Raw genomic sequence first — 15,870 nt, 5'->3', positions numbered from 1 at the left:
AGCCGGGGCCGCGGAGGGGGGCGGGGTGTCTGGGAGAGAGGCACTGAAGGAAAGAATAAATACAAAGCAAAACCTAAATTTCCCTCGGGATTAATAAAGTAGCCATCTATCTATCATGCAGTTTGCGGTACACATACCAGTGGTACGCTTTACTTTCTACGGGAGCCGAGAAAGATCATGGTCTCACTAAAAGGGTACAACCACCTTAAATTGAGCAAATAATGTTACACGTACCCTTTAATTTGTACTCCACAGAACTGTGAGGTTTTAATTCCTATCTCTGTGCCCTCAAAACCACGTTGACAATATATCTTAACCATTTAGGTAATAAAAAAGATAAATAATAAAATCCATTATAAAAGCTTCAAACAAAAACAGCCTCAATAGACAAGAATGCAATGCAGCAATTAAAGGCACCTAGCAGTGTGGACTGCACATCCCTTCATTTGTTATTTCCAGGTGATGATAGACTAATGAAAAGTTATGAATATCAATAGCATTTAATTTCTGCTAATCCCCCCAAATCCTACACACTGGCCCTTTAAGCGTGTTGGGTTCTGAGCACATTGTCCTCATTTTCACATTTGGTGCCTTTTAAAGTATTCACACACTAACCAGCCACTTCTTCTTAAAGGCATTCTGGGATATGTAGGAAATCACAAAAAGGAGGTAAAAAAAAGAAGAAGAGAAGAGCAGTGGATCCCAAAACAAGGAATCGAACTGTCTCCACACAGCAGTTTTTCAAATGTTCATAAAAATGTTTATTATTGTTTTCATACAAACGCTAATACCTGTGAAAGTGAAACATGTCAAGTCATCGGACTGTAACCCGGCAACAGCGTGGCAGACGGCGGTGATGTGTGTGTGTGTGTGTGTGGGGGGGGGGGGGCTGGTCGTGTGAACTGGAATGGCATACACACGTGTGCATGCACACACACACATGCTTGTTTACATAAATAGTTACAGTGTAAAAACAGGAGGCATAGTCACATCGGGTCACAAAGAAGTCTTTTTTTTGCATTTTTACCCCAGTTACAAGTTAACAGTGAAATGTTTTTTTTTTGCTTAACTCACCAGCATCTTGGTGTGTGTGTGTGTGTGTGTGTGTAAAATGTTTTTTTGTGCGGCTCCCCTCAGGCAGACAACGTGACATTCTCCAGCCAGGGGGCAGCAGGGAGCAGCCCTGCTCACAGAGAGAAGACACATCACTATTTTCCTTCTTTGCAGCGGGTTACACACACACACACACACACACACACACACACACACAAGGTTGTCGACCTTTTGTTTCAGTGCAATTATCTGGATTCGTCTGGCCGGTTCATCAGGTGAACGAAACAAACTCCCTTCTGACCCCGAGGGACTCCAGGTAGTGGAGGAAAACCAGACGGTCCTGTTGGGAGGGAGGTCCCGCCCTGCCGCGGCTCGCACTCTCAACGCACTCAGATTCTCAAACAGTGGCCTTTTATTGTCGTGGTAACATCTGTGTAACATTTGTGTAACATCTGTGTGATGTCCATCTACACAGCATGGATTCAAAACACACTTTCTCTGAGACGTGAACATGTTTGACTGAGAACCTTCTATGTTTCCGTCTCTCTACATCATTGTGTTTGTTGTTGTAATATTACTGTTGGCCACAAGGGGCTCCAGTGCGTCACTACCACAGGTCTGAAGAGTTGTCTTTCAGGGGAGTTTTAATCACATGAATCCTAACTGTCCCGCCTTTAGCTAAACAGTTTTGGACCCCCGCATTGGATACCTTTACTTTTCTTTTTTTTAAGGAACTGAAAGATTATGATTGTGTTTTTGAATTAAAAAAATCTCACTTGTTCTTAACGCAGGAGAAATAAAAAACTTAAAATCAGACACAGAAAATGGATCGGCAGAAACACATAAAAAAGGTTTAGCAGCGTTCCCCTTGTGTAAAAAAAACAAAAGCAAAAGTTGAGCTTTGCTGATGGAAGATTAACCAATCGGGACTATGAACCCAAAGCAGCCGAGCAGCAGGAGACAGAGTGCTGTGGAATGTGCACATCACACTATGACACAGTCGTTGTAGCACAACGCTGGTCATTATTTTTTTGATCTGGGCTTCGATAAGCTTGGAAAACTGTCTTGAATATGAAAGTGTACGATATTTCAGTTTCTCAGAGTTCTCCTTCAGTAGCACTTTGTATCCGTGACAGGCAGAAAGCCCAGCGTCTCTTCTGATCCGGGTTAAAGCGTGGGAACGTGTCTGTGGTGTCTGTGGTTGTTGCTCTATTGCACCTGTGAGGAGAAGAAGAGCTCTGCAGCGGCGGTGATGAGGAGATGAGAGAGGTCACATGTTCCGCCCTCTGGCGCGGAGTCTTCTTTTCATTTAAACGTACGTCGATGTGCATTTAATGCAACGTCTGATGGGCGTTTTCTTTTTGTCAGATGCATTTATTTTTGCTGACGGTTCAAATACTTTTAAAATGTAGCCGACGAAGACGTCCGATTAAAAACAACCGAACTCAAGCCCACCGCCGTCCTCGGGGGTTCATTGATCGTTCCCCCGCCCCGTCCAAATCAAAACATTTAAAAAAAAGATAATATATTCATATGTTATATATATATATTAAAACACCTGCAGACCCAAAGTGAAACATTTGAGAGCGAGGGATTCACACACAGAGTTCCGGGGTTCCTACACGGAGGTCTCCGACTGAAGCCGCAGCACGAACTTGTGCGACTTGGGGTCGACGTACTCCTCCGACAGCTGGATGTACGGGATCGTCCGCGTCGTCACCACCAGGCTGAAGTCGGCGCAGCGCAGCACGAAGGTGGAGCCGTCCGCCAGGCCGCCGGTCACCGACACCTCGCTGACCAGCGTCCACTGGCGGGCCAGCCAGTGGTCCCGGCTGTACTGCAGGGTGGGGCCTGGGGTCAGGTAGCACTCCAGGAACGCCTGACACACACACACACACACACAGTTATCACAAGTCACGGCCCACGTGGGGGCGAGTCTTTATGTGACGGCGGACCTTGGGCGCCATGCTGTAGGTGATGCAGAAGGCCAGGTGCTGCTGGATGCTCTCCATGCTGTGGCAGTGCTGCTGCCGGGTGGTCCTCAGGTACTTCTGCAGGGCGCGCGCCATGGACGGGAAGATGGCCTGTGCCGCCTCCCGGGGGTCCATCACGTCCCCCGGGGCCTTCTTCTGCTCCTCCTCCTGCATGCGCTTAATGTGCGTGAACGCCTCCTCCACCGCCACTACCAGCCTGGGAGGAGGAGGGGACACAAAACGTTGTTGTTCGGAATATATTCTCGTCGCTATTTCTGCATCTTTTATCGGCGAGACAAACTTACCGCGATTTTCGCTTGCGCACGCGCCTCTCGTGCTCCGCCTCCTCGTAGTACAGCTCGTTGTGGCTGGTGTCTCGGCGGCGGGCGGCGGCTGCGATCATGGCCCGGGACTGGGAGTGGGCGAGGCCCGCCGCCGGCGGCGTCAGCGGCGGCGGCGCGTTGTTCCCCGGACCTGTCGGGGGGCAAACAGACGAGACAAGAGACGCCGTCAGAGCCTTGAAGACGAAGGTGAGGGAAAACAAATTATTGTGTTTTGACATCAAGTGCAACGTGCTTTTATTTAAAGTGGAGGGGTAGATTACCGGTGCACGTAAACACAATTTCCTTTCATTACTAACAATATAAATATATATATATACAAAGTAATCATAGTTCATTGCTCCGAGCTCCGTCATAATCGGCTCCCCGCTCGCTGCCATTGATATTCAAGTGTTCCCTTTCCTCTGCCACTCGGTGCCTCCGGGAGTCCAATTAAAGAAATGTCGAGGGCAACTTCAAAAGTTAGGATTTTATATTTTTTCTGGGGGGGGGGGGGGGGGCTGCTGATGAACCACCGGCTGGTGCTAATGCAGGTTAAGAGAAGGCAGAGCCGCTGAATTATTAATGCGGGGCAGGGATCGCGCGTGAACAGAATAATTCATATGGGGGGGGGGAGGGTTGTAGCTCAAGCTCGTTCTCCGCTGCACTTCTCTGGGATTTATGGCGCTGGGAGCCGTGTGTCGATACAGCAGGAGCAGGTCCACCTGGCGTGTGTTGAGCCGCCTTTAAAACGACCTTCATGAAAGAAGTCACACAAAGTGGTGCAGGCGAAGGTTGAGACGTTACGTCTGGTGACAGCTAAATAAACAGGGACTCGACTCGACGGCCAAAGAGAGTAAAAAGCATGATGCGTTAAATCTTTTTCATTAAAACGTAAGCGTAAAGTAATCAGCTACACAGGTACACATCTCTGAGTACAATAGACTTCATAGTTGTGTCCTAATTAATTGTCCTTTTTAATATGTTTTCATTGAATTGTGACTGACTGTTATACATGGTTCCTATTGTTGTTGTTTTCATGTCGGCTCTTTTAATCTTTTAATCTTCATTCTCAATCCCGAAGAAAATCACAAGGTCGTAAAGATCACCTGGACCCATTTGGATGCAGCATGTGTGTTATGGTCGCTTTGGGCCTGGGGGGAGGGGGAGGGGGGGGGCTTCAGCACTCCTTAATCAGGGAAAGATTATAGCCTGTCTCGGAGTTAGATTTATTTATTGAGAGAGAGAGGGAGAGAGAGAGATCCCTGAGGATGAGACCTGAGAGAGAAACCACAAGGCAGCATAACATTGTTATTGATTTATCGGCCGTCGGAAGAAAGGAGTGAGACGAGCTGCAGGAGGAGAGAAAGAAGAAGAAGCTAAACTAAGAGGGAGTGAAGTTAGTGCACTAAAGTGGAGCCTGAGCACACTTAAGGGAGCGAGATGATGCAGTGGGTTCAGCTGTGTTCTCCCCATCGTGCGTGAAGAGTGTGTGAGGGGAAAAGGAGGCGTGGCTTCAAGAAAGTGCACAGGAAGTGAACACAAAGGTAGCGCCGCTGCGTCTACTCACTGTCAAACAGGTAGTCAGCCTCGCTCTCAAGGCGTCTAACAGGGTGAGCGTCAGTGGGAGGAGACGAGTGAGGAGACGAGTGAGGTGTCGAGTTACCTCACACCTCGACTACAAACCTCCTGAAGGATTATTGCTCCCAAAACACAGTTTTACAATTATGATAACAATCACAGATCCGTTTCCCTCCTTCCTTCCTCCCTCCTTCATTCCTTCATTTCCCTCCTTCCTTCCCCTCCCACCCTTCATTCCTCCTTTCTTCTTTCCATCCCCGTCTTCCTTCCTCCTTCCCATATCCATTGCCTTCCTTTCCCTCCTTTTCCATCCCTCTCTTCTTCCTTCCTTCCAATCCTTCCTTCCTCCTTTCTTCTTTCCCTCCCTCCTTCCCTCATCCATTGCCTTCCTTTCCCGCCCCCCCTTCTTTTTCTTTCCCTCATCCCTTCATTTCCCTCCATCCCTTTCCCTTCTTCCTTCCCCTCCCTCCCTCCTTCCTTCCCTCCCTTCTTCCTTCTCCCTTTCCCTCCCTTCGCCTGGAGGTCGACCTGCAGAGACTTGACGTGTCTCTCAGGCAGCCGCTCAGAAAAGGTGAATTATTGCTGCAGTCGTAGTTTGCAATAGTATTTATAAACGTGAACAAATAATAAATAAATTCCAGTAACTAGAGTTTCAAACAATGAAGACTTGGGGCGAGGAAACGAGCTCCACCTCATAACTTTAGAAGAATAAGAGCCAACGTGGAGTCCCTCTACGGCCAGTTAGAGTTGTGAGGGCAACACCTCTCAGAGGGTCGATGGAGGCTCAGCGGGTTTTCGTCTTTTTAGTGAACAATATGATGTTAGGGCTAACCTGCTGTTATGTTAAGTTGGGCGATGGGAAATAATAATGGACACGTTTTAAGAAAAAGAAAAACAAGCAACGCTGCGCACTAATCAGAAATAAACAACCTCTCGTGTGTGATGATGGATGCATACAGATTTGAGTAATACCTAGAATAAATGTCAAAACAAAGAGTTCAAAGGTCGTCCCACTCACCGTCCACGCTGTACACCTTGAGGCCGGCCAGGTGCTTGGCGGCGCGGGACTTGGAGGCGGACAGCAGCGCCGGGTTGTGCACCGGGAAGTCGCAGTAGTAGCGCTCCAAGACGGCCAGAGCCGCCCGCTGGATGCTGCGGGGCAGAGGAGGCAAAGAGGAGCTTCAGGAACCCCGGGGGCTCGATGCCGGCGCCAGAGGTTTGAGAGCTCCGAGAGCGGGAGAGGAGAACGGGAGGAACACGGGAACACGAGGACTGAATGCAGGAGAACAGCAAAGAGAAGGAAGCGCTTCCTTTGAAAAACTCCTCGAGGATGAGGAGGAGGAGGAGGAGGGCAGAGGGTAACCTTTTTAAAATGTGAGGTCCCACCTTTATAGAATTGACAATCGGAAATGGAGAGAGAGATTACATTACATTCATACACCGTAGACACAGCTACAGGGAGTAATGCAGGGTTCAGCGTCTTGCTCAAGGGCACATCGACTAGGGCGGGGATTGAACCGCCAACCCCCTGAGTGAAAAACGGACCTGCTAACCCACCGAGAGAGAGAGACACACAGAGAGAGAGACAGAGAGAGAGAGAGAGAGAGAGAGAGAGAGACAGAGAGAGAGAGAGAGAGAGAGAGAGAGAGAGAGAGAGAGAGAGAGACAGAGAGAGAGAGAGAGAGAGAGAGAGAGAGAGAGAGAGAGAGAGAGAGAGACAGAGAGACAGAGACAGAGAGAGAGAGACAGAGAGAGAGAGAGAGAGAGAGAGAGAGAGAGAGAGACAGAGAGAGAGAGAGAGAGAGAGAGAGACAGAGAGAGACAGAGAGAGAGAGAGAGAGAGAGAGAGAGAGAGACCACCCGTTGAAATGACACATTATCTCTGCCGTTAGTTTAATTGTTGAGTTCAATGTCACGCGAGGTATCGAGCACAGTGCGGCGTTTACAGTCACGAGGTAGACCACCGGAGGAGCCCGGCTGGAGGCGGAGCCTGGCTGGAGGCGGAGCTACGGCCTGTCAAAGGGACAACGAGGAGACGTGGTGAATGTGGCATAGAGCCTCCAGACAGAAAGGACCGTTGTTCAGCCACTTACCGACTTCCATCAATCATTAAGCCGAGCAAACATCACGCAAATAAAACCCTCAACTGGACACACACCGGTTGCCCTGGCGACCGTCTCCAGGGCCGACCAGTCAGGGAACCAGAACTCAGTGTGAGTGTGTGTAACCCCCCCCCCCCTAACACAAACACACCGGCTGTAAAGACCGGGTCATATTCGTTTTGTCCAAAAAAAAGGCTCTCTTCCTCCGGCCCTCCAGATCGGCATCAGAAGCAGACGGGGCCCTCAGGGGCCTCTGGCTGGACGCCTTTATGATACGACAACGGCCGCCCTTCTGTTAGTGGCGCCGCTGCATGAGAGAGAACACACACGTGTGCGTCGGTGCCTCTCCGCATGATGCATGTTTGGAGCTGGATGTATGCACACACACACACACACACACACACAGGCACACACACACACACTGACCAGATGCTGCGCCGCGGTCTTCAGGGAGCGCTAATTAGCCGTGTTTACAGCCGCAGACGGACAACAGAGCGAAGACGAGAGCCACGAGCAGCTTCAAAAGAGCCACCTCATCATCATCATCATCATCATCATCGTCATCATCATCATCGTCGTCACAGAGGATCCGAACAACCCTGAGCCCAGCCACCTGCAGCAGGTACAGAAGGCCACGCAGCGGTGGAGAGCAGATGTGGGGGATTAATACTTCCTCCTCCCGGCCATAAAGGGGCCCCTCTCTGTCGCCACGGTGATTTACGAGGCTGGGGGCCGCATGTCGAGAGCAGGGCCCGACAGGAGAGCTGCTTTGTTTGGCTTTAGAAAGGAAAAAGAAAAAAGAAAAAGGGGGTCTTCTTGTTTTTGCTCAAATATACTAAAGTCATAAAAACCCTGTTGGGCAACAACCCCCCCCCACACACACACACACACACACACACACACACACACACACACACACACACACACACACACACACACACACACACACACACACACACACACACACACACACACACACACACACACACACACACACACACACACACACACACACACACACACACACACACACACACACACACACGTTAGGATTCTTCACCAGCCTTCCGGAGTATAAACAAAGGATCGCGCGGGAAGCGGTAGTGACGAGGAACGTAATGCGGTGGTCTGACCAATCAGAGGCTGAGCTACAGGACGCTCTGAGTATTGTCGACTGGGACATGATCCAATCCAGTTCCAGTGACGTCAGCGAGTTTTGGAAGTAGCAATGAGCCTCATAGCAACGCTTAGCGGACACCATCGTCCCCACGGTAAAGTTAGGGACTTTCCTAATCAAAAGCCGTGGGTTGATAGATCCATCCGTGAAGCTGTGAGCGCCCGCATTGCTGCCTATAACTCCGGTCTTGTATCCGCAACATGGACGAGTACAAGGCAGCGGTCTATGGACTGAGGAGGCGGTGAAGGGCCAAAGGAGGTACCGAGACAGAGTGGAATCACAGATGGAGCAGCGCGACACCAGGCGCCTATGGCAGGGGCTACGGACTATCACAAACTACCAGAGCAGATCCCGCGCTATGGTGAGTGCCGACGCATCCCTAGCGGACGACCTGAACTCATTTTATGCACGGTTTGAGGCTAGCAACAACAGCGCTAGCTCGCCGGCTAACAACAACACCGTTAGCGTAGCGCAGGTGAGTTCTACCGCTGGGGATGAACACACACTCTCTGTGACCGAGCACAGTGTGAGGAGGGCTCTGTTGAGGGTGAACACCAGGAAAGCTGCAGGTCCAGATGGCATATCTGGGCGAGTACTGAAGACCTGTGCTAACCAGCTAGCTCCAGTGTTCACCACAATATTCAACCTCTACCTGGCTGAGTCCGTGGTCCCCGCCTGCTTCAAGAGATCCACTATTGTCCCTGTGCCCAAGAATGCTTCTCCAGCATGTATGAATGACTACCGACCGTGGCCCTCACCTCGGTGGTCATGAAATGCTGAGAGGCTGATAAAGGACTACATCTGCGCCTTCCTCCTTCCTCCATGGACCCGCTGCAGTTTGCTTATCGCCCAAACAGATCCACGGATGATGCTGTCTCCCAGGTACTGCACACCACACTCTCTCATCTGGACAGCCAGAGGGGGCTATGTGAGACTGCTGTTCATTGATTATAGTTCAGCTTTCAACACCATAGTCCCTCCAGACTGGCCGGCAAGCTGATTGAGCTGGGACTGAACACCCCCTGTGTGCTTGGATCCTGGACTTCCTGACCGCCAGGCCACAGGTGGTCAGGGTGGGCAGACACACCTCCAAATCCTCACCCTGAACACAGGATCCCCCAGGGTTGCGTCCTCAGCCCCTACTGTACTCCCTGTACACACATGACTGTGTGGCCAGGTTCAGCTCAACACCATCATCAAGTTTGCGGATGACACAGTGGTGGTGGGCCTGATCTCCGACAACGCGAGAAGGCCTACCTGGAGGAAGTTGCTGATCTGTCACTCTGGTGCCAGGACAACAGCCTCATCATGAATGTCACCAAAACTAAGGAGCTGATTGTGGACTTCAGGAAGGTACAACAACAGAGGACGTACTCACCACTGGGGATTAACGGGACTACTGTGGAGAGGGTGAGCGGGTATAAATACCTGGGAGTCCACATCACCGAGGATCTGACATGGTCAACAAACACAGACACTCTGGTGAGAAAGGCAAGGCAGCGCCTCTACCACCTCAGGCAGCTGAGGAAATTTAAAGTTTCCCAGAGGATCCTTCAGTCCTTCTACTCTGGAGCTGTAGAGGCGTCCTGACAGGAAGCATCACAGCCTGGTTTGGCAACTGCTCCGCTCAGGACAGGAAGGCTCTGCAGAGAGTAGTGCGTTCGGCTGAGCGCACTATTGGAACTACACTCCCCACCCTGCAGGACTTGTACACCAGGAGGTGCAGAACCAGAGCCGGCAGGATCATGAAGGATCCTCACCACCCCAACAACAGACTGTTTCAGCTGCTGCGGTCAGGCAGGCGCCTCCGTAGTCACGCTGCAAGAACAGAGAGACTGAGACGGAGTTTCTTTCCTCAGGCCATCAGGATTGTGAACTCCGACCTCACCAGGACCCCCACATAGACCCACACAACTGCCCCTCTTAGGCACACACACACACACTTACTGTAAATATTGTGTTGTTTTTTATTTGTAAATAGTGTGTACTTGTTGCCCTTGCACATTCCTGCTGAGCATTGCCACTTTCATTTCACTGCACACCCTGTGTGTGTATGTGACAAATAAAACATCTTGAATCTTGAATCTTGAATCCTCTCTCCTCTCTCCTCACTCCTCACTCCTCACTCCTCTCACTCCTCACTCCTCTCTACTCTCTCCTCACTCCTCACTCCTCTCTCTCCTCTCTCCTCACTCCTCACTCCTCACTCCTCTTTCTCCTTTCTCCTCCCTCCTCTTTACTCTTTCCTCTCTTCTCTCTCCTCCCTCCTCCCTTCACACACACACACACACACACACAAAGAAAGACAACCACCGACACCAATCCTCTGCCACATTTTCCATGAGACATAAAAAAATAGGGGGAGAAGACTCGACCCGCCGGCCGCTCCGCGCCTCCTCTCTCGCCTCCTCTCCGCGCCTCCTCTCTCGCCTCCTCTCCGCGCCTCCTCTCCGCTCCTCCTCTCCTCCTCACCTGAGCCTCCCCAGGTTGTAGTGGCGCGTCTCGCCGTCGGTGGAGCGCGCCACGCACACGGAGAAGCACGGCTGCAGCTGGCGCAGCTCCAGCAGCACGATGGCCAGGTAGTGGATGAAGAGCAGGGCGTCCACCAGCGACACAGCGTACTGCACGATGCCCTGGTAGTTCTCATCCTGGGGTACGTACCGGACAGAGGGAGAGAGAGAGAGGGAGATCTAATGGTGTTACCTTAATGAATCCCCCCCCACAGACCTCTCCCGCTGCTCGTGGAGATAACGGCATCCGTGTGTGTCCGAGGACATGAGTTACCGTGGTTACTGGTTACCGTCATTTCCCGTCTCACCTGCGAGTCGAGGATCCGGACGCCGTAGAACAGCCAGTACGAGACCACGAAGAGCAGCACCAGCACGGCGAGCAGCGCCCGGAACACGAAGACCCGCGGGAGGCCGGCCCGCGGCGGCCGGAAGAACAGCGCCCAGACGGCCAGCAGCAGGATGAGCAGCTTGAAGGCCACGGAGATGAAGAGGCCCTCGCACGCCGTGCCGCAGCTCTGCAGCTTCTCGGGCCAGAGCAGGTGGGGCAGCGCCAGGAAGGCGAGCGGCGTGAGGAACACCAGCAGGCCCAGCGCCACGGCCAGCGCCAGGGAGAAGTAGCGGCGGCAGTCCAGCCCCACGCTGTCCTCCAGGTCCTTGGTGATGCGCACGATGTCCTCCTGGGACAGGCTGTGCTCCGACGTGCCCGTCACCGCCGTGGTGGTCTCGCCCCAGTTGTCGTCCTGGAGACGAGGGAGCAGGAAACAAGGAGATCAAAACATTCGCTATTTATGTTTTATGTTTGTCTTTGGGTGTATATGCATGTGTGTGTGTATGTGTGTATGAATGCTAACATCTTCTCACAGCCTCCTCCAGCACAGTTGGTGCTTTTTTTGTGTGCGTCAGCTCAACAAAAACAAAACAAAACAAAGACACGGGAGGTTCAGAAAAGAGAAAAGAATAGAAGATAGGAAGTGGGAAAAAGGAAAACGGAGCGAGCTGCCAACTGGGCTCAACGCTGACGTCTGGGCCCGACTGATAACGAAGGGCGGCGGCGGCGGAGCGAGAGCCGCCAGAACCAGAGGAGATAAGAACTCTTTACATGGCCGGACACGACGCGCTGTATCCCACCGGCCTCAGGGGTTAAAACAGCAGAGACCGAAATGAAGCAGAACAATGGGAGGAGCCACAGAGCTCAGGTTGTGTTGGACGCTAGAAAGAAGCTACTAGTATCACTCATTTATTCATAATATCATGGTCACTGGACAGAATACGAATAGTGTATGTACACTAGGGGGGGAGGTAGGGAAAGAAAGGAAGGAAGGAAGGAGGGAAAGGGAGGAAGGAGGGAAAGGAAGGAAGGAGGGAAGGAGGGAAAGGAAGGAAGAAGGGAACCGCAGTCCACCAGAAACAGTGTGGAAGCTTTACGACGCGCTGCAGTCAGCATCGCGTGACATGTGACATATGACGTGACATGTGACATATGACGTGACATGTGACATGCCATGTGATGTGACATATGACATGTGACATATGACATATGACGTGACATGTGACATATGACGTGACATGTGATGTGACATATGACATGTGGCATATGACATATGATGTGACATGTGACATATGACGTGACATGTGATGTGACATATGACATGTGACATATGACGTGACATGTGACATATGACGTGACATGTGACATATGACGTGACATGTGATGTGACATATGACATGTGACATATGACGTGACATGTGACATGTGGCATATGACATATGACATGTGACATATGACGTGACATGTGACATATGACATGTGACATGTGACATATGACATATGACGTGACATGTGACATATGACGTGACATGTGACATATGACATGACATGTGATGTGACATATGACATGTGACATATGACGACATGTGACATATGACGTGACATGTGATGTGACATGTGATGTGACATATGACATGTGGCATATGACATGTGACATATGACGTGACATGTGACATATGACATGACATATGACGTGACATGTGATGTGACATGTGACATGATGTGGCATGTGACATATGACGTGACATGTGACGTGACATATGACATGTGACATGACATATGACGTGACATGTGACATGACATGTGACGTGACATATGACATGTGACATGACACATGACATATGACGTGACATGTGACGTGACATATGACATGTGACATGACATATGACATGACATATGACGTGACATGTGATGTGACATATGACATGTGACATGATGTGGCATGTGACATATGACGTGACATGACATGTGACGTGACATATGACATGTGACATGACATATGACGTGACATGTGACATGACATGTGACGTGACATATGACATGTGACATGACACATGACGTGACATGTGCCGTGACATGTGACGTGACATGTGACGTGACACATGAACCCCGGCCGTCGCCGTGGGAAACGCCCACCCAGAGGCTTCAAGTCTTTTTCCACAACAATTTCCTCCTTTGAGAAATGAACACACATCATTACTGGTCGGTCTACGTTCCAATCCTCACCTATGGTCATGAACTTTGGGTAGTGACCGAAAGAACGAGGTCGCGAATACAAGCGGCCGAAATGAGTTTCCTCCGTAGGGTGGCCGGGCTCAGCCTTAGAGATAGGGTAAGGAGCTCGGACATCAGGAGGGAGCTTGGAGTCGAGCCGCTACTCCTTCGCATCGAAAGGAGTCAGCTGAGGTGGTTCGGGCATCTGATTCGGATGCCTCCTGGACGCCTCCCGTTAGAGGTTTTCCAGGCACGTCCTACTGGGAGGAGGCCCCGGGGAAGACCCAGGACACGCTGGAGAGATTATATCTCCCGGCTGGCCTGGGAACGCCTCGGGATCCCCCAGAATGAGCTGGAAAGTGTCGCGGGCGAGAGGGAAGTCTGGGTCAACCTGCTGGGTCTGCTGCCCCCGCGACCCGACCCCGGAATAAGCGGATGAGAATGGATGGATGGATGGATCTCTCAACGGCAGTTTCATGACAGCTTAAAATGAAGTTTCCAGTAAAACTGCAACACACTAAAATTCACCACCACTTCATCAACTCATGTGCAGCTCATGTATTTAAACTCAACGGCTGTAGATTCGTTGCATCTGACGGACGGCGGAGCACAAGAGGCGGGGAGCGTAATGCAACACGCACAACAACACACAAACAAACATCAATCATGCACGTTCCAGTCCACTTGGAGTGGAGATTGCTTTCTGAAACAGAGCGGTGAGAGCCACTTCACCCGTAATGAGAGGCGGCCTGAAGAGACCCTCGGCAACGGGCCCTCGGCAACAGGCCTTTTACTCACGCGCTGCAATTACCCCCCGCAGACCAGCAGGGTAAGCAAGCACTCATTATTTTCTCTTTGTGTTAGCGGAGGATAAGTAGTCCGCAAATAAATTCACGCGGAGATCCACAAAATCAACGAGAAGATGTGCCGCTCAAACAAAGTGGCCACGCAGTGCGTTTTTTAATGTTTAATTAATTAACTTCAAACACATCATTTATGTATTTTCTGAATGAGTAAATACGGCTGATCTACGCGGCGTTGAGCTCAGAGCATCGTGACTGACGACAGATAGAAGTCATAATCTAGTCCGACTGTCGTCTGGCTGGTGAAGACGAGCGTGCTCCGTGTGTGTGTGTGTGTGTCTGTGTGTGTGTGAGAGAAAGCAAATCAATAGGCATTAGTTGTATAGAAGAGTGTCTCCTCACCACCTCCAGGGGAGCCATGAGTCTCAGCTCCTCATGCTTCCACTCATCAACACTCATCACACACTGCCGAAGGACTCTTTTAGGACGTCTATTCAGGGATGTGGCGGCAATTAGTCATTTTTAAAGCAGGATTAGGAAAGAACATCCACGGGTCTCCTGGTTCGCTGATTCTCTTGCGTTGGCGCGTTAAATATCTCTTGATTTCAGACTGTAGAAATGACATTTTCAGACTCTGGGATCTTGTGGTGGACATTCTAGACTAGAGCGTCTGATGTATGGAGGAAAAAAACCTGCATTGTTGCCGTTGGATCCTCACGATTCTACCTGGGCTTTCCCTCAGCCGGCACAGATAAAAATAGACATTAGTGACCCACATTTCCTCACGGGATTAAGAAGCCATCTCTGATCTGGTTCAGGACCCAGTCCCATTCATCACACAGAAAGTAGGGTGAAATGGAGGAAGAGGGGCGAAGAGCGAGAGGGAACAAAGAGGTAAAAAAAAAAGGGGCGAGATGTGGTTCGATAACAAGGCAGCCAATTAAAAAGCGGAGAAGGGATTGATCCAGACGGGGAGGGGAAGTCAGGCCAGTGGCGGTTCAGAAGCCGGAGAGGATTACCTCGCTCACAAACCGACGTGTGAAATCCTCAACACTACATGTGTGTCATGAATAAAACACACCTCAGCTAAACACCTGTCAGGTCGACTCTCGCGCCGACAGTGATTTATTCTAGGAGGTGTTACAAGCCAGAGTGAGGCGGGACAATGAAGAATTAAAGAGAGGAAGATCACAGTTAAAAAAGGTTTAGATCTACAGAATGCGTGGGAGACGTAGGAGGGAGTTCAATGTGGTCCAGAGCTAAAATAATTTGTATTGTCAGACTAGCGGGTAGAAACTGGATAATAAACCCCAAAAAACAACTTTGGCTAAATTTCACCCGTTACAGGAATATTTAGACTTGTTGGCAAAGAATTAGACGAGATGAATGATATACCACACGACTATATCCATCTTGAATATGAAGCTAGAGCCTGGAGGCCGTTAGCTTAGCTTAGCACAAAGACTGGAAGCAGAGGGAAACAGCTAGCCTGGCTCTGTTCACAGTCAACCAAACACATACAAAAGGCTCCTGTTCTACCAGAACCTCCAGTTCATCACAAATTCACACGTTTCTTTACGTCAACATGCAAATTAGCGCAGAACTTCCAGTCCTTAAGCTATGCTAAGCTAACTGTCTCATGGCTGTAGCTTCATCGTCGATCTTCTCACCTAACTCTCAGCAACAAGACTAATGTGCGCATTTTACCAAAATAACAAACTATTAATTTAATACGTGAATGATGAAGTAATAACACACAGGAAGATGATACGGCGTCGTTCAACACTGTTTAGTGGTTACGGAGGCGCG

At 50.3% G+C, this 15,870-nt stretch overlaps 1 protein-coding gene across 2 annotated transcripts in view; it reads right to left on the bottom strand.

The window, feature by feature from the left end:
- Positions 1–746: 746 nt before the first annotated feature.
- The window catches only part of vangl1 (VANGL planar cell polarity protein 1), a 30,836-nt gene continuing 15,712 nt past the window's right edge, over positions 747–15,870 (bottom strand). For both annotated transcript variants that reach the window (XM_056431693.1, XM_056431694.1), the window contains exons 4-9: positions 11,025–11,456; positions 10,679–10,854; positions 5,946–6,079; positions 3,332–3,500; positions 3,009–3,243; positions 747–2,932 (exon numbers count right to left, since the gene is read on the bottom strand). In XM_056431693.1, coding sequence (XP_056287668.1) covers positions 2,672–2,932; positions 3,009–3,243; positions 3,332–3,500; positions 5,946–6,079; positions 10,679–10,854; positions 11,025–11,456 — 1,407 coding nt within the window. In that variant the 3' untranslated portion in view covers positions 747–2,671. The remainder of the gene's footprint in view (positions 2,933–3,008; positions 3,244–3,331; positions 3,501–5,945; positions 6,080–10,678; positions 10,855–11,024; positions 11,457–15,870) is intronic.

This window comes from Pseudoliparis swirei, chromosome 14, assembly GCF_029220125.1.
Source record: "Pseudoliparis swirei isolate HS2019 ecotype Mariana Trench chromosome 14, NWPU_hadal_v1, whole genome shotgun sequence".
Classification (NCBI taxonomy): Eukaryota; Metazoa; Chordata; class Actinopteri; order Perciformes; family Liparidae; genus Pseudoliparis; species Pseudoliparis swirei.
Note: the sequence above shows the minus strand (reverse complement) of the source record. Positions and strands in the feature narration are given on the sequence as shown.